Source organism: Haemorhous mexicanus, chromosome Z (assembly GCF_027477595.1).
Source record: "Haemorhous mexicanus isolate bHaeMex1 chromosome Z, bHaeMex1.pri, whole genome shotgun sequence".
Classification (NCBI taxonomy): domain Eukaryota; kingdom Metazoa; phylum Chordata; class Aves; order Passeriformes; family Fringillidae; genus Haemorhous; species Haemorhous mexicanus.
Window position 1 is genome coordinate 3505964 of NC_082381.1, and position 18735 is coordinate 3524698.

General features: G+C 37.8%; 1 protein-coding gene across 4 annotated transcripts in view; it reads left to right on the forward strand.

Moving 5' to 3' along the window:
- APBA1 (amyloid beta precursor protein binding family A member 1) overlaps positions 1 to 18735 on the forward strand; it is an 83616-nt gene that overhangs the window by 24200 nt on the left and 40681 nt on the right. For all 4 annotated transcript variants that reach the window (XM_059837148.1, XM_059837146.1, XM_059837147.1 and 1 more), the window contains exon 2: positions 16418 to 17622. In XM_059837148.1, the coding sequence (XP_059693131.1) occupies positions 16471 to 17622 (1152 nt within the window). In that variant the 5' untranslated portion in view covers positions 16418 to 16470. The remainder of the gene's footprint in view (positions 1 to 16417; positions 17623 to 18735) is intronic.

Sequence of the window (18735 nt, forward strand, 5' to 3'; positions counted from 1 at the left end):
CTGTTTAATATTTGGAGGACATTTTGGTCTTGAATCACAAAGAGTAACTCAACTCACTCCCTCCATTAGTGACATTTTACAAGCATACCTTATTTCAAGGGCTACCCAGCTTGATTTAAAGACCAAAAATTCTATTCCTAGCTTCCTGCATTTCCCTTAGGGTGCTGAGTATTTAATAATACATTTTATAGTTGTATAAATAATCTATGTTTATATATACTTAAATCTGTCTGCTGCAGTGTGCCTGATTTAACTCAAAATGAAAAATTCACATCACATATAATAAACATGCTTGAAAGATGTGTTTAATTTAATTACTGCTGTTGTGTGCATTTCTTTACTAAGTACACATTTCTCAGAAATTCTCCTGGCTTGTTATCTTCAGGACAACATAGCTTATGTATTTATAAATTCAGTGTTTTAAGAAGACTGACCTTGTTTTAAAGTTTTTTTTTCCCACTGCTACAAAAATAAAATAGATGAAGGAAATAGAGAATAACTGTTCCCTATGCTTAAAGAAACTGTATTTCAAAAGAACTGTCTCTTCCTCTTCCCACTGTATTTCATGTTGCCAGTCCTGTGTTGTTTTAGAATTCCTTGCTGATTCAAATTGTCCTTTTCATTTTCAGAATTTACTATAGATAAGCACTTATTAATTTTCATTTCAGTCTAGTAGTCTGGTAACTTTCTGGGTCATGCTCTTTGCACTAAAGGAGAGATTTTTATGTGACTTGTCCACTGTCAGGAAGGAAACAATTAAATAGAAATCTGGAATTTCTGACTGCCATCTATATTCTTGTTCTTTCTGCCTCATTATGAAAACAATCAAAACTCTACAAACTTGAAGCAGTGGCACAAACTTTATAATAGAAATCACTTAAGCATTGCAGCTGCTTATTTCTTTGTTAGTCTTAATGGAGAAAATGGGATTCTTACATTGCTCCCTACTTTTTAGTATGTTTTTTACTTAATAGTTTTTTAATCCATAGTAATATGAGTCAATCTGATTTTGATTTATCTTGGTTAGAGAGCAGTGCACTGCCTGTGTATTAGGTTTGTTTGGTTTAGTACTACATTGTTAGAGAAAAATAGGTCCTGTTGGACTGGGTAATCTGAGGAAACTGAGGCTGCTGCTGCTTTATGACCCTTGGATTTTTTCACACAGCCTCACACATATGTAGTAGAAGAACATCAGAATTGTTGTGTGAAGTGTTCTGTGGCTGCCAAGATTTGACATTCCCTTCTTCAGAAGGGAGACTTCAGACTTAGCTGGTGCGTGCTATTAAGATATTTATTGATTAATGAACACTCAAAGAGTAAACAGGTAGAACAGCCAAGTAGTCTATGCAAAATAATCTGTAATCTGTGGAATCAAGTATACAGGTTACAGTTCCATAATGATACAGAGTGCAGATTTTGAGGAATCACATATGCGATTACTTCTAAATTACAGTTTTCTGTGTTCTGAGGTGTAAATCCATTTCTTGCCTCCACAGGTGCCCTCCTCCTCCCAACCCCCAAAACCCATTAAAATTTGGATAGACAATGTTAAGAACAAAAACCTGATTAAGAGTCCAGCATTTAATCCAAAGGGTTTCTCCCATCCTCCTTGTGGACTTAAATCCACATGTCAGCATGACTACCATCTAGAGGCATCCACACAGTTACCGGTGGAAGACCCACCTTCCATTTTCTCCCCTTGATTTGGCATTTTATTCTTTATTTGCTATGTTAGTCTCTGTTTTTTTCTGAGTTGGGGCTGAGCCTTTCATTCACCTTATACCTCCTTGTTCTGCCAAAACTTTTCAGAAGAAAACAGCCCCCTCATAATTGCCTTTTTGTCATTGGTCCTAGTTTTGCTACATCCATATTCAGATTTCATAATTTATGTTGTTCTGTGGGCAACCTAAGCCTTATGCAGTATTATCAACAGGATTGCTTTAGACTGCGTGGCTTGGCCATTGAAAATTCGTGCGTTATTACCGTCTTAGCGTGCATGGATTTGGTTTACATTTTTCAATTACTGCAGAGGATTTTTCTGTTTTAGATCTCTACCTATATCCAATTCTTCATGATGGTGTTCTTAGTGTGTGCTGGAGCACATGCCAGAGCAGCAGGGTACTCTGTTTTTCACACTTTCACTGTGGGCTGTCATGGATCCTTACTAGGGCCTAAGCTAATGTAAGGGAGGGAGTATACTCTGCATTCACTTCTTAACATTTCCTTCATACACCATCCATTTCATACTGAAGTCCTTCTGTTCAATTTGCTAGGAAATTATGTGGAATCTGCAAATTGCCAACATGCAAGAGTAGGGACAAAAAGGTTTTACAGATGTAGATCTAATTGGGTGGTTCCTGTGGCTTTGGCTTTTTTTTTTTTTTTTTTTTTTTTTTTTTTTTTTTTTTTGTTCACCTGCTTGGGTTGCAGAGGCTTGAGACATTTCTGTAATGATACATTTGCAGACAGAATCCTGTGCCTGGATCTGTCAGAGCAAGAGTTACTGACATGCTACTCTGAGGTGTACTAGAAACTATATTTCTATATTTTACCAACTGAAGCTTTTAGAAAGTGCTTTGGTTTGTTGAATCTGTTACTTGATTTTCCTTTTTCTGAATTAATGCATAATCACAAAATAATTCCCTTTTGTTATTTAATGAAATGCAGAATCACTGAACTGTTTAGGAATAGATTTGAAGGGGAAGCTGATTTCCCCTTGCAAACTGTGTAACATTATTTCTGAAAATTTAGTGTACTGACTTAACCTCAGTGGACCAGATACCACATGTTGGAATTAGAGCCATTTTAGTCAAGGAAGTTGTAAGCTTATTCCAGTTGCATGAGTATATCAATGATTTGCAAGTTGCAGCAGTGATTCTTTATCCTGTTAATGAAAAGACACTCCAATTACATGGAAATAATTCTTAATAAACTAGTTGGCCTTTTCAAACTGTAAATTGGTTTGTTAAAAAAAAGGTATTTTTTACGACCCAAGTCAGATATAATAAATTATTTAGTTTAACTGAGAAATTGTTGATTTTATTTTAACTGAGAATTGTTGAATTCACACAGCAGCTTAGCATTTTTTATAGTGTGATTTTCCTGACAAGAAAAGCAGAACTAAAGCTGAGATTTTGGACTTACATGGAATTCTCAGCCTAGCTCTAGAGGATGTCAAGAAACTTTTAGTCAGTAGTCAGTGTGTTAACATCAGACTAAGCTGTTAGTTTTATCAGTGTTATCCTCTTGGGACAGAAGTAATATCTGTAATATTATTAGTGATGCAGCCAGGTGTTCTCAGTAGTTCAGTTTATTTTTTAAAAATCCAATCAGTAAAAAGCAGTAAGTGTTACATTACTATAGTCTTTAAACAATATAAATTAAATAAAATTAATATTATATAAGGATTAATATTATACTAAATAATGTAACAACTGCTATAATTAATAATTTAATTATTATATATTGTATTATTAGTAGTATTATATTCCCTATCATGTCTGTTTTTAGGACAGTGTAATGCCTGCATTACAGTTCAACAGTTTCCTTAAGTGATATGAAACATTGCAAATCTCGTAGAAGAAAAGGATAAAATAAATGTGGGCTCAAAATTATTTGATTTTGAATTCTGAAAGTTAATTCTAACTTTGGATTTCTTTGTAATTCTATTAAGGTAGAATTAGACTTGTTTTTCTCTATCTATTGAGGTAATACCTTGTCCTCCAAGGCAACTGTAGGTAGCAGGTACTGCAGAGCAGCTCTAAAAGATTTTGGGAGTACTAAAGATCATGCTGCATTTTGGGAATACTAAAGATCACTGCTACACTTTAAAAAATGCAGAGAAACTTTATTTTAAAAAATGCAAAGTAACCTCCATAGCTGTGATCATGAAACTTGCAAGAACCACAAGAGTCTATGGTGGCTTGTCTGTGCTCTTTTTGAATATGTTATTTATTGAAGGCGTAATGGTTTTGCTTATTTCATATTCATACATTCAATAGAAAGGTGTCACTCTTAATGTTTGCGTGTCTTGTGACAGAAACTGTCATTAGAACTGAAAGTCTATAAAGTCTAAGCAAAGGGCTCTTCATTTACATTTTATTTTAGACAGCACTTAAGTAAAATAGAAAAGAGTGTAGATAAGAATTTTGACGATATAAATTGCTGATGCTATTGTATAATAAGCCAGGCAATGTGATTTCAGAGGGTTTTTTTATTTATTGTTGGAGATTGGTCTGTTAAATGGGCTTTTCAGTGCCAAGACAGTTGGAGGATTGAGAAGACCAACAACATGTGTGTCTGTCTTTGTTTAAGACAATTTAGAGAGGTGGCCACTTTAAAATGACCTCCCCTTACTTTCAAGCAGTTCCTTTTCACCTATTAGGGGAAATACAAGTAGATTGATAAGAGTCAAAAAGTAGCATTTACTAACAGGCAAAAAAATTACAGTAAATAATCATGCAATACAGAATTGCTAAGTCTCACAAACTTCCCCAGAACAAAGGAAAACCCAAAATAGTGGAAATACCCCTTCCAAGATGTCACCTGCCCCAGGGAGACAAAGGGAAAAAAGATGGCCACAAACCCTCCTGGGGTAAATAATTTTTATCTACTCATGTGAAGTCAGTTTCACCTATATTTGCATTAAATTAAAGTGAGTTAAATATATGTCAATACTGTTTTCATAATTACTATTTTATTTCATTGAGCTTGTGGCAGATTGACCTTGCCTGGCTGCTGTCTCCCTGTCTCTCTCTCACTCCTCCTCCTCAATAGGATATTAGGGAGAAAATAATATGGAAACGCCTGTAAATTGACCTAAAGAGGGGAATTTCCAGTTGCTGTCATGGGCAAAGATTTGATTTGGGGAAAATTAATGTATTGCCAATTAGAATAGAGTTGCATGGTGAGAAATAAGGACAAAACATAAAGCCACTCTCCTTGCTTGAGGCTCCCTCAGCTTTTTTCACACTCAACATTACTCCTTCATTTCTGACTCTTCTACCTCTTCTTTCCTGGAGTAGGTCCTGCACCCCATCTTGACATGACAGCTCAGGTAGAGCAGCTGCAGCTCAGGAGGGAAAAGTGAGGTAGTTTCTACTTAAATTATGACTCAGATTTGACAAGTGTTCATACTGTGAAGCTTAGAGCCTAAATCAGGTATGGCAGGGGGCAGCTGAAGAGCTCTGGGTAGCCCTAGGTTTGCTTAGGGGTTGCAGAGTTGAGGATTTTGGGATTTGGCAGAGGAGACCATTGCAACTGCCTGTGACTCTGGGCAGGGTCTTTTGGTGAGGTGACAGAAGAAAAGCAGGCCTTGGGACCAAAATGGAAAAAGTGTGATTTATTGGAGAAAACCTAACAAGCCCTGCAGCTTGGTAGGAAATCTAGGGAAGCTAATGTGCTTGCAGATGGTCCTTCAATACCACCATCCAAATTTGGCAAAGCCCCAGCACCAGCTGGTGCGTGCTGCAAGTCTTTTCCGGGCATGGACTTCTGCTGTCCCTGCTGCCAGCTGAGCTCTCACAGAAGGGACCCATCTTCCCCCACACATGTACATGCAGGAATTGCCCAGTGTATGACCAAAAGAGTTATCTGTGGGGTGAGGACAGGTGAGAACAAAACCAGTTTGTCTCCATGTTTCTTTAAGTCTGTTATTTTGTGGAGTTCAGATTCCTCCAGGCAAAACAGTGAAAAGAGAGCCACAGCTTCATTTTCTTTTATGCATAAATGAGGCTGAGGTGAGGAAAACCTGGACCGTGATGGTACAGAGGCCAGCCTCTCTGGGACAGGGGAAATGTGTGAGGATGGGACTTGGCTGCAGTTGCCATGGCTGGGAGCCAAGGGAGATGTCATTGCTGCTCAGCAGCCTTTGGTGCTCTCTTTTGTAGTCACTCAGGTGCTGCTGTCGTGCTGTTGTGGGGTACCAGCAAACTCTCTCTTGCTTATTTTCCTTAAATGTTTTTCATTGCATAGCTCTTTGCAGCAGCTATGATAATTGATTTTGAGCTTGTTGGCTCTTCTTTATTGCACCTTGAACATCTCTGTTTGCTGATACTTTTTTCATTTGCTTTCCAGTGTAATATTCCGGTTTCCTGTATGAGCCCTCCAAATATTTGTCTTCATGGTGTTACTCATATGAGCTGTAAAATAAATCTGTATTTGGCTTTTCAACTTGCTTGGTTAGCTGAACTATGATTGTTCCTTAGATTTCCAAATAATCCAGAATTAAATAACATAGTACAAAGAATTATTTTGGTGGTTTTAGGGTTTTTTTCTTGGGTTTGGGTTTTTGAGTTTTTTTCTGTTTGTTTGGATTGAGTTGGCTTGTGTTGGGTTTTATTTGAACCTTTGGGAAGGAAAAGGATACTCTATGTTTAGGTTTTTTTGAATAATGTATTGTTTCTTCTGTCATTACAATGATTTCTTTTTCTTTTAGGATTTTGCTGTTATGTTAGGTTTATCTATTTTGCAGCTATTCACCTGCATTTCTTAGCTCAAAGCCTCTCTTCTGCCAATTCTGGTAGTTGTTTTGAAGAAATCTATTAGATGATCTCCCAAGTCTGATCCATGTGTACTGAAGTACAATCTGTGGGGACCATCACAAATTGCCTTCAAAAGTGTACTTCAGATCCAAGCTCAAACACATAGCTAAACCTACTCTGAGAAACTCTCTGACAAGTGTATAAGACAATCTATTCCCTTTCCAAATGGCAGATTTTTTTTCCATGCTCCCTCACCTTCCTCTCTGCTTCTGTTTTTTTCTTTTTTTCCCCTAGATCTGATGTGAGTTAGAACTTCAGAGTCTTTTAGAAAAGCGAGACCACTGGACATAGGCCTGAAAGATCCATCACTGTTTTCCCAGGATTAATTTTAATTTTTTTAATCATGGATTTAATCAAATTTTTGAAACATTCAGCTTGTAGCAACTCACCTTTCATTCCAAAGCTTGGATGATGTGTATTTGAGCTCAGGATCTGCACGAGTGACTGTCAGCAGTTTGAAAACTGGCCTGAACTTTTGAAAGGCTTGAAACTTGGTTATGTAAAATTCCTACTGTTGACCGACCAGCTGCATTTATACAAAAAATTGTTCTATTCAGATGGCTGATTTAATGTGTTTAGAAGTGTGTGGCAGAAGAGCAATTTGGAGTCTTAGTTTTTAGTAACCCTTTTGGTAGGCTTTCAGAAGACTGTAAGGAAGAGTATGTTGTGTTAATATTTTAAAAAGTAAGTGAATGTCTAATACTTGTAGCATGGTAGTTTAATTTAAGTCCCCTGTAGGATAATGGAAAAGATGTTTTGGATTGATAAACTTGGAAAATTGCAGGCCTGTCTAAACAATGTATGCTGCAGTTCAAGCAAGCAAGAACTTAGGGGATCATAATGGTTTGTGCTTTTTAGGAGCTTGGATTTACTGATCATCATGGATTTTACAACTTCTATAGAACTAAAAGTTTACTTGTCCAGAGAAGTTCATATAATTTAATACTGACAGTAGCCATGTGCCTGACTGATTTGAAACGTGCTGAATTCTGTCGTAAAATAGTAAACTTAAAATAATCCTGTAACAACCTACAAAGCTATAAGAAATATGGAGTTATTTTTTGTTTTCATTGCTTTTACGATTTAGTTCCATGTTTAGAGTTAATTTGGTGACTTCCTACCTTCATTTTAAAGCATGAGAGAGATCACATCCTCAGTACTTTTGGTCTTGAATTTAAGAAACTAAAAACAGAAGGGTGCTGTAGTATAGCAACCAAAAGGGAAGTTAGCATGTACAGTCTTATAATGTCACATATGCAAAGCTCAGGTATTTGAAGAGTTGTCAGACCAGTGCTTTGCCTGATGGATAATAGAGACCAGGGCATGGATTTTAATTTGAGTTTAATACCACCAAAAAGTAGAATACCAGTTAAGCTTGGATCTCAGACGAGAAAGACATTCTTGTCTAGGAGGAATGGTACTTCCTTGAAAATGAATAAAAGAAACCAACTCAGGATAATTTCAAATATATGATTCCCTGGAATTACAGAATTACCCCTATCTAGGTTTAATGGAACATTTAAGAAGTACCTTATCATCGCTTTATAAAATATAACAAAGCAAAATAAAATAATTAGGGCTCCTATTTCCTGTGGAGAAAGGATTATAGGTGCCTTTGAAATACATTGCCTTAATAATAACTTCTGAGGATGAGTGAAAGGAGCCATTGACAGTCAGACTGACTGCAATCTAAAAAGAGAAAAGTACTAACCAATGAATAGCTAAATACTTGAAGTACTTCAAGCATTGAAACATTTCAGGATTGTTCTGTTCTTCCTTTAATTTTATTCATGTTAAATATGTTTTACATTTGAATCATCACCCTTTTTAGTTGCCACTTTTCTCTACTGTAATTCCACTGGTTGGGTGTGTTAATAATATAAAAGGGTTTTATAATGTTAAGGATTCATAATAAAATATTTTTAATTGAATACATGTTTCTACTAAAATATAAGAATTGCTATGTAAAAAGAGAAGAAAAAGTAAGTTCTTTTGGGTGTCATTTCTCTTTCAAAGGTAGACAAATGCGCTGTGGGGCAGGGTAAAAATAATTTTTAAAACTAGGCAACTGCCACCTTGTATGTGTTGAGAAAATTTTTAATTTATGTTCCAGTTTGGCTTTGACTGTATCTTTATTTGCTGTTACACTCTATCCTTTTCCCTGTTGTCTGTGTACCCGGACTGGGACTGGTCTGTGTGGAGGTTCTAGCTGTAAATACTGCATAGAGATGTGAAAAGCGTGCTTGGGTGACTCTCCTCAATTTTCTTCATTTTCTTCCAAACTCTCCTGTGTCGCTGTGTTCTGGTCAGTTTATTTCCTTAGCAGGTAGAGACTGGCAAGTGTATGGGAAACATTGTGCCTTTTACAGAGTGCATCTACTTTTGATTTGCACTCTCTGGTAGTAGTGTGTGTGATCTAGTTAATTTGATTAACATCAACAGATTTTTTCTTTCTTAACCTGGTGGGACCCCAGTGGCTGAGACCAGGTATCACTTCCATTTCCCTGCTCAGACTGCAATTTCTGAGCCAGCTGTGCATCTGAGCACCCTGAGCTGTGAACAGTGAAATTGCTAGTACTCCTCAAGTTCTGTTGTAAGCTGTAGATGTGGAGAAATGCCAGCCTTCATTAGGGTTCAGTCATGTCTTGGGAACAGATTTCATGTGTAGTTGCCTTGGAGCAGCTATTTCCAGTAACAGGAATGTGCTTGTGCTGAAAAAGAGGGTCTCAAGATCTTCCACAGTTCAGAGAAACTAATGATGCTGATGTCCTCCCTGTTTGGATGAGTAACACTTGTCTCGTAAGCTCGGGGTGGGGGTGGCATAGGTTGCATCTTGCTTTCAAACTTGTGGAAGGCACAGAAACTGCTAATGTTATGAGCTAGGAAAAAAATTTGTATGGGGAGACTGGAGCAGGCAGATATGTCTGATGAGGCCAGTCAAATGCAGGTAGGTGCTGGTCTAGCCACACAGACCATTCCTGATAATGAAAATCTGGTGTGCAGTGCCATGTGGTGCATATGCTTTAGTGCTGACAAGTGGCCACAGCATTTCAGAAAGGTTGTGACAGTGGAAGATGTGCTTGAGAGTTTTTTACGTCTTCCCTCAGGACTATGCTTGGAAGTAATTGTATGACATCTTCCTGTATGGTTTTGGAGATGACTGTGGGGCTATGTGTATGGTAGGGCACTGTAACACAGCTGCCAATCTGTGAGAAAATAGAAGTTTTGCTTTGAGCCTTTGGAAACTTGTGAGTTGGACTGTGTAGCTTTGATTTTCTTTTTTTAATGTGGACGGAATCAGCAGCTTCTTCTTGAAATAGAAGTGGTAAAATGATCTGCTAGATTTAGAAGTTGATGGTTAAAGATGAGATTTGGCTTATTATATGGGCTAAAAGGGTAACAGAAAATAGAGAAGAGACAGCTGTCGATGTAGAGAGGAGAAAAAAGTTAACTTTAATCTCCTGTAACCTACATGTATGCGTTCCTACTTCCTTCTCTTTTGCATCTGTTTTGTGCCATAGTTCTTGTTTCTTGTGAGGTGTTTTTTCCCCTTCTAGATACCTACACATATACCACATATACACATATACTGAATCTGTTGAAGTAACGTTTAATTCCAAGAATATTGTGGTTTGAAACCACCAAGGGTTTTTTTTTTGGGTTTTTTGGGTTTGGTTTTTTGGTTGTGTTTTTATTTTTATTTTTGTTTTGGTTTTGGTGGGTTTTGTTTGTTTGTTTTGGGTTTTTGTTTTGTTTGTAACTTGAGTTGTGACTCTAATCTTTAAATGAAATACTTTTGTTGGTGGGATTTCACTGTTCCTTCATAAGTTTTTGTTAGCCGGCAGCCCTTACATGCTCTTGCTTACTTAATTTCTGTGAATGGAAGCAGATACCTGATGTCTTGCCTTCTCTCAGAAATAAGTACTAAGAGACAAACTAGCTGGTACTTGAAACCTTCTTCTTAATAATGCAGTCCAGATAAATATCAGGTTGTTTAAAATCTTACTGTATCACAGATAAAAAGTGTTTGTTCAGTTGTTCTGATTGGCAAGAACTTGCATGCACATGACCAAATACCTGGGAATTATAGCTATCTCATCTCTGATTGGCTCGTACTTCCCCACTCTGGATAATGCCTCCACATCCTGTATTTTGTCTTTGACAATGACTTTTTAAGAGAAAGACTTGGAAAATTCATTGTCAAAAAGACATGTAGTAAAGTGCAAGTAGAATAAAAATAAAAGTTTAAGTAATAGCTGTCTATTTTGAGGTGTTTCCTTTTCCTGGTATAAAAATAGGGTGGAGGGTTGGGGGATTGTGTTATCCAGTGTTTCTGGTAACTATGTGTTACAGTTGCCAGGCAGTGGTACATTTTTAAGTACATGAAAGGCAAGGAAGTTCTGTATCCTGTCTATCCCCATTTTTGAGTTTAATTCAGGTATAGCTCCTTTGGAACTTGTGAAAAAAAAATGAATTAAAGGAGGATCAGATCTTTTAATTCTGTGCAGTCTGAACCATGATTGCTTTTCATGAGGAAATATCGTTAGCTTGAAATTCTCAGGAAATAATGAGTGTCTCAGAACAAATGCATTTGCTGATTGAGTGACAGAAGTTATTAGGGTATCAGCACTATTTCTGTACCATTTCCATGAGTTGAAACAGTGATCTGTGACAGCTGAAGAAGCTGATGAGGCTGACAGACTTCTCTAGCTGGACTTCATTGTCTTTTGTTTAGCTTGGTATTCCTTAAAGCTGTGAATTTGCTGAAAAGCCTTCTATCATGTTCTAGCAAACGCTTGAAGTGGTCTCAACATCATCCAAATGTTTCTGTGTACCTGACACAACCTGTGGACTGGTTGCATGAAAGAATTTAAAAAGCTAGAGTTTAAGTCAATTGAAAACTTTGCTTCCGGTAACAAAGTTGGTGTTTTGAGGAGAGAAAGTTGAGGGAAAATTCAATGAATCCTCTGTCTTGCTTGCATCCAAGGTAGTTGTATCTAGATTGTGCAACACTGGCCTAGAATGCAGCTGAGTCAGCCTATTACAGCTAGAAAGGTTTGATCAAGTCTTTATGTGTAGCCAGAGGAGGAAAATCCAAGGATTTTTTTGACATACGTATTCTTACTCTGTCAGTAAAGCTTGAGGCCTTCGTATTCACCCTGAAGGTAGCCATGCTCTGCAGTTCACTGGATCATATAATTTAGTTTTGTCTACATTTATTTATATTCCACTATTAATGACTTTTAAGGGCATGGAAAGGGTATTGGGCTTCCTGGGTTGAATTTTTTTTCTTTTTTTCCTTTTGGTAGGTTAGAGCTAATCCCTCTTTGTTCAAATAGAGAGAAAAAGGTTGTCTTCATTACTATAAAAATATCACTAGTGCAAAGATAATTTGAATTCAGAATTCATCACTGAGGACCCAGCATTTTATACTGTATTCTCTGAGACAATTCTGCCCTTTACATAGGGGAGAAAGAATGGTAAATTACAAACAGCCATGAACTTAGATTTGGTATAGATTCACTTTTCATAGTGGTACTTCTAACAGATATTGACATTAGTTTCACATTGTAATACCGATTTTAAATGCTGTGATACTCTGATAGTGCTTATGTACTTTTAAAATTTTTTCATTCTTATTTAAAATTGATTTTATTTGTAACCATGATTTGAATACCAGAGTAACAATTCCAGCATTCTAAGTTTTAGATTATCTGTCTGCTACTTAAAGATGCAAGACCTAATACCCAGGAATAAACTCAGCAGTAATGTGTCAGAAAGTGACACCAGAGTGAAAGCAAACCCCAAATTTCCTTAGTTTACCTATTAATAGGACTATTACTTAGGAAGCTTAATCATTTTGGTGGTGACAATAGTCAGTTTTATTCCCTCAACCTCTTATGATCTGGGATTTGTGATGTATTTTTATAAGTGTTTTTGGTCTTCTGTGTCTAATCATTGCACTTCACTGCAGAGGTTGCCTGTGATTCCTTGTCAAGATTTTTCTCTAGTGCTTTTAGTTAATTTTGCCTGTTTGGGCCATAATATCTGTTAACCTTTGTCTGGCAGCAAATGGACGGCTTCCATCCATATATTGCCTCTATTTCTTGTGCAGGCAGGACTTAAGTGTTAGATGGTGAGAAGGATCTGTTCCTTTTCTAATCAGAGTGCTCCCCATCTCCAGTGCCCTGAAGTATTCATGAGCTCTGGACTGTCTGCATTGATGATTAGTGAATCGTGTTTCTTGCTCAGGAGTGTATTTTAGCTTTGAAAAAGATGTGAATTGGAAGGGATGAAAAGTGTAAAATATTTTGAGTCCTCTGAATGCTGGTAGAGCATAAATTCTAGATCTGTCTACTGTTAACAAAAATTGTGGTTTCTTGTGTGCAGAGCAATATTGTGCATGCAGCTTTTCTGCTTTATAGTTACTGTAAATTTTCACAGATTTTCAGCCTCATTATGAACCAGTGTGTGTGTGTTTGTGTGTGCATGTGGTGGGATGTTAATGTCATTTTCCAGGTGCTGCTTTTGCTGACTGACAAGAAATATAAGTTTCACAGCTTTTTTATTTAAAGCTGTTTTGGATGAGCTTACTTAGCACATGGCAGCAGAAGCAATGAGGTTTCCCAAGCAGGTTGCAGTTCAGAAAAGTTACCTAATATAGGAAGAGAACTCCTTCAAAGCAGGCATTGCATATGTTGTCAGATTCTCAAAAATTTCCTAGCATAGGGGATTTTTAAAGAAAAAAAAATAAAATTTAGGTGTGTTTCAAAGTCATCTGTTTGCTAAAAGACTATGTTGGTTTTTTGAGAGGTAGCTTGTGTTCATATTCCTTGTTGAGATCTGTACAAGTGAAACATGGGTGTATTGCTGAAGTCAGGAAAAACAGAGGTGCTTTATGAAATTTCTCAGAAAGTGTGCCAAGAAGACTTCCACTTGAGGTGGGATGCCTTTGAAAATTCAGTCAGAAGCCCCTGTATTCCTAATTTCATTTGTGATTATGTGTAAGTATGTTGAAAGACATAGAAGACATGGGTGAATGTGGCTGAAGTGTTTTAAGGAAGACAAAACTATTTTGCTCACACATTCAACTGCCAAATAAGAAGAAACAGTTATGCTTCTTATAAATGAAATAATTAATTACCAAAAAACCTCAGTATGTGTGTATTTAAATACCCCTCATGATGATACAGGCTGGGCCTGCTGGGGACAAGTAGCAGATCTGGGACAAGGCCCAGGCAGTAAAATAAGGGTCAGCTGCACCTGGGTCAGTATGATACTGACATGATCCTGAGAGCCAGGGTAGAATAGGAACTATCCCCTCTGTTCAGAACCTGCCAGAGCCCACCTGGGTACTGCGTCCCTTTTGAGTCCCTGATACAGGGATGATACTGGTGGGAAACGATGGGAAGCCACAAGAGACACAGGAGAGGCAGGACCAGGTACTTCAGCTGAGAGGAAGGATAGCTTCCATGTCACCTGCCCTCGGGATAGGGGAGATGCAGCCAGGCTCCTCACAGTAGTGTGTGGTGGGAGGGAGGCTTAGAGGCAGCTGAGACATGCTGAAACAGGAGAAAATGAAACTGACTGTAAGGAAGAAATATTTTTCCTGCAAGGACAGGCCATTGCTGGCATTGGGGCCCAGACAAGCTGTTGCCATCACCAGTCTTGCAGTTTATCAAACCCCAGCTGGTTAAGGCCCTGAGAAACCTGGTCTCAGCCCAAAGCTGGCTGTGCTTTGGGCAGGATTGAAGTGGTGACCTCGTGTGGTCCTTCCTGAGTTTTCCTGTTATCCTTTATGTGACAGAAAAACATGTGCGTGTAGTCTAGTTCCATGTGGCACACAGCTTTGTTTTGAGACATTAACGACAGTTAACAGACGTATCAAGAGTGTGAGCTTTTATTCAAGTCAGCATTAAATTGTGGAAATACAATGCATAATGCTCTTAAAGTAATATTTATAATAATAATCACAATAGTTTGCTTTCTGCCTGTGTATACAAGAAATCAAACAATTATTCATCTGGACTGGGGTGAGAAACAGCAAACCGAATTAGAATCTGAATACTCACACTTTCACATTTTCTTACTGCATATCTTGTCCTAAGTAGAACTTGGCTTGTGTGTTGAGTTCTTGCTCTAGGATGATAGTCTGCCCTTTGATGGTGTTTTAAAGTAGCAGAGAAAAATTCTTAAACTTTCAACTTTATATTGCTTAAGAAATATATTAATATAGGATATATTATATTATATTAATATAGGATTTTTTTTTCTTCTTTACAGACAGGAATATAGTTTAACCTTCAATAAAGAGTTAGTTGCAGTAGTAATCAACCCCTGATTTCTCTGTTGTGGAGACAGATTCATCCATCAAGTCCTGTGTGCAAAGCTGAGAGTGCTTACAGAGCACTTACCCAAATATGTTTGATTACCAGAGCACAGCTGCTGTTCTGGGTAATTAATGTGAGACTATAATATCATTCAGATCAGTGCTGTGTCTATAGTTCCAAGGCTGGGTAGCCTCTCTTGCTTATATTCTCTTCTGTCTATGACATTTTATGAAGAATATTGATTTTTGTTTGCTTGCTGGAAATGAAGAGCTTTTTGCATGTCTGGTGGGAAAGCTCAGGCAAGCCTTGCATTTGTTTGAGGAAAGGGCTGCTAAGAATAAATAATAAGTGGAGTTTAGTCGTCTTCCAGCTACCATGTATAAGCAGGGGTTTTCTAATTCTAACTGCCAATCTTCATGGGTGCTCATTAATTCACTATCCTGAAGACTGATTGTTAAACAGTAAAATAAATGTTCTTGACTCAGAAGCTTAGTTTTTGTTGGAGGTTACTGAGACTGAGGTGACCTGAGGCCATTCATTCAGATTAGATTTCTAAGTCAACTTACTTTGAAACAAGTAAGAATTTTTTTAGATTTCAAAATATATAAGTTATTGTTTTCAAAGTTAAAATCTGGAATTTAATTTATAGCAGGAAAGGCAAACAGAAGGGTGTTTTTCAGTAAAAAGCTTTCAGTAAAGCTTTACATTTCCTCCTCATCCCTTCAAAATATACAACCTTGAAAGTTTTGGGATATCAGTAGTTGAAATCAAGCTGAGAGATTTCTTTAAATGAGAAAAATTTTACATGTGAAACTTTGGAAGCTATAACTTTGTCAAAAGAAAGTGATGGGTCTCCCAGGTGTTTTTTAGCCATATTTTGTGTGGTTTGTAATCTCTCTAAGACATGTCGTTGATGCCATCTGTCCGTAAAACTCATTATGTTGCAAGCATGTATTACAACTTCTAAAACAGGATAACTTATTTTCAGCAATTATCAGTACTTTTATTGTCATAAAAATTATGGCATTTGGTACCTTATTTGACTTGAGTAATCTTCATGTAGCTGATTTTTTTGCCTTCTTTTCTAAAAATGTAATAAAGTTAAAGATGTATCAGGATATATATGAAAAACTTAAGAAAGTTGATCATTATCCTGTGTTTATCTGTAACTTGACTTGTTTTGACTAGCACTATCCTTGTTCTGAGGATCACCAATGACACTGAGTCACAAGTCAGGGGCTAGTTAAATGCAACAAATTTAGGTAGATTTTTTTAATTAACACTCTATTTTAGCCTAATTTTCTCTATGTAGAGAAGAGTGGAAATTTTATAATTTACATAAATGAAAGCAGACCATATTAAAGAGATCATTTGCATAGGAGATCATACTGTTGTGCTATCACCTGACTGCAGAGCTTAGTCAAATGTTTGCTGGGAAGGAAGGATGCATTTTGTTGCTTCTGTTTATTAATTCCGCTTTTTTTTATTGGGAGTAATGTCAGAGTTTTTTTGTTTTGTGTGTTTTTTTTTTTTTTTTCCTTCCAGTTGTGATAGACAAAATGTCTGCAGAATAAGTGACCTACTCTCCAAACTTTGCCATGAACCATTTGGTTGGACCGCCTGAGGGGGAGATCAGTGAAGAGCCAGCAAACGGAGCAGTGAGTGAGTCAGTGGAAGCTGACCTGGAGCGCTCAGAGGTGGAAGAGGAGCAGAGGTATGCAGTTCGCTACCCAAGGCACACCAACAGCAGCCGCGTGGGCCTGTCTGGGCAGGAGGAGGAAGGCATGTTAGCCCGCTCAGCCAGCACTGAGAGTGGTTTCCACAATCACACGGATACTGCAGAAGGGGATGTGATAGCCACAGAGGAGGACAGTTACGATGTTGAGAGAGTGCAGGAAAATGAGGATGAGAGTGCATATGCAGTGCAGTACAGGCCTGAGTCTGAGGAGTACACGGAGAATGCCGAGGCTGAGCATGGCGAGGCCATTCATAACCGAACATTGCCCAATCACTTAAATTTCCATTCCATCGAGCACGAGGAAGCCATGAACGCAGCCTACTCGGGTTATGTCTACACACATCGCCTCTTCCACCGAGGAGAGGATGAGCAGTATGCTGAGGCGTACGCTGACTATGGGCTGCAGGAGCATGTATATGAGGAAATAGGAGACACACCAGATCTTGATGTTAGGGAGGGCATCCAGCAGTATGAGCGGGAGAGGGAGGAAGCTGACAATTACCGCAAGGAGGCACTTGGTGCCCGCCTTCACCATTATGATGAACGGTCTGACGGAGAGTCTGACAGCCCTGAAAAGGAAGCAGAGTTTGCTCCCTACCCAAGAATGGATAGTTACGAACAAGAGGAGGACATTGATCAGATTGTAGCAGAGGTGAAGCAGAGCATGAGCTCCCAGAGCTTAGATAAGGCAGCTGAAGACATGCCAGAGTCAGAGCAGAGTTTGGAGCATGGCCAGGCTCTTGTCAGTGGTGGGCATGAAAGTAATGGCCAGCTAACATCAGGTTCTCGAGTTATATCTGGCTCAGGAGAAGCTGTACAGAGGTACAGCAAGGAAAAAAGAGATGCAATTTCACTGGCCATCAAGGATATTAAAGAGGCTATTGAGGAAGTGAAGACAAGGACCATCCGTTCTCCTTATACCCCTGATGAACCTAAGGAGCCTATCTGGGTGATGCGACAGGACATCAGTCCATCCAGGGATTCTGACGACCAGAGGCCTCTAGATGGGGATGTGAGTACACAAAGCTTTCACCTCTCAGGTTATATGTATCTAATTCTTTTAACTGTAACATGCATGGCAGTGAGGGAGGGTGCATTATATTCTTGTTCTGTGTCTCATTCTTGAAAAGTACTTTATTTTAAATTTGTACCCTGGATAGCATAAGAGAAGTAAATGTGCATTATCAAGTAGCCAGATTTTTCTTTGTTTAACACTGCTGACTCCAGGTATGCTGTATAAGAATTTGTCACATGAAGCTCTTTATGGGTCTTTTCTGAAACAAATGCTGTTATGGTTTTTACTGCCATTGTATATTTTAGAATAGCAACCAGTTTTCTACTGTCTATCTTTGTTTGCTTTTGTTAACTCTTAAGTTTCTAGGTTTCATGTTCTGTCATGTAACAGTCCCAACAGTTCTGTCAGAAATCTGGTCATTTTCTTTATTATGATATCATAGTTCAGATTCATATTCTAGAAAACTTGCATGTCAACTTGCATTCTCTAGAACTCAGTGTATTACGAACCTCAGTGTATTACATTATCACTGTGAAGTGGTATTTACAGCAACCTGAGTATTGAAGGCAGTTGTTCAGATTTAAGCATTAGCATTTCTGAAATTGTGTACTTTTGGGATGAGGTTTAACTTCGATCAGCATTGTCTGCAAGGCTGGGGTTCCAGCTGTCTTTAAGTTAATATTTACTACATTTTTTATGAGTTTTGTGCATTATTTTATAAAGTAAACTCAAAAGCAACTGTTAAATAGGTTAAAATACAAAAAGATACAAAAAGAGCTGGTAGGCATAATTAACTGACCAAAAAGTATCTATTACATATTATTATTTCAAGGGCAAGTACCTGCAAACATTGCTCCATTCTTCTGTGTTGCTGTGGAATGGGTTTTGTGACCTTTTGTTTGGGTTTGGTTGGGATTTTTGTTCTGGGGGGAGGGGGTGTGGAGGGTTGTTTTTGTTTTGGTTTTGTTGGTTTTGGGTTTTTTTTGTTTTGTTGGTTTTGGGTTTTCTTTTTTCTTTGTTTGGTTTGGATTTTGTTTTAAAGAACAGAAGAAGTAGAACTTGTGTGTTATTTTGGTATTTTAGACTGAATTATTGTAACATTGTAGAAAT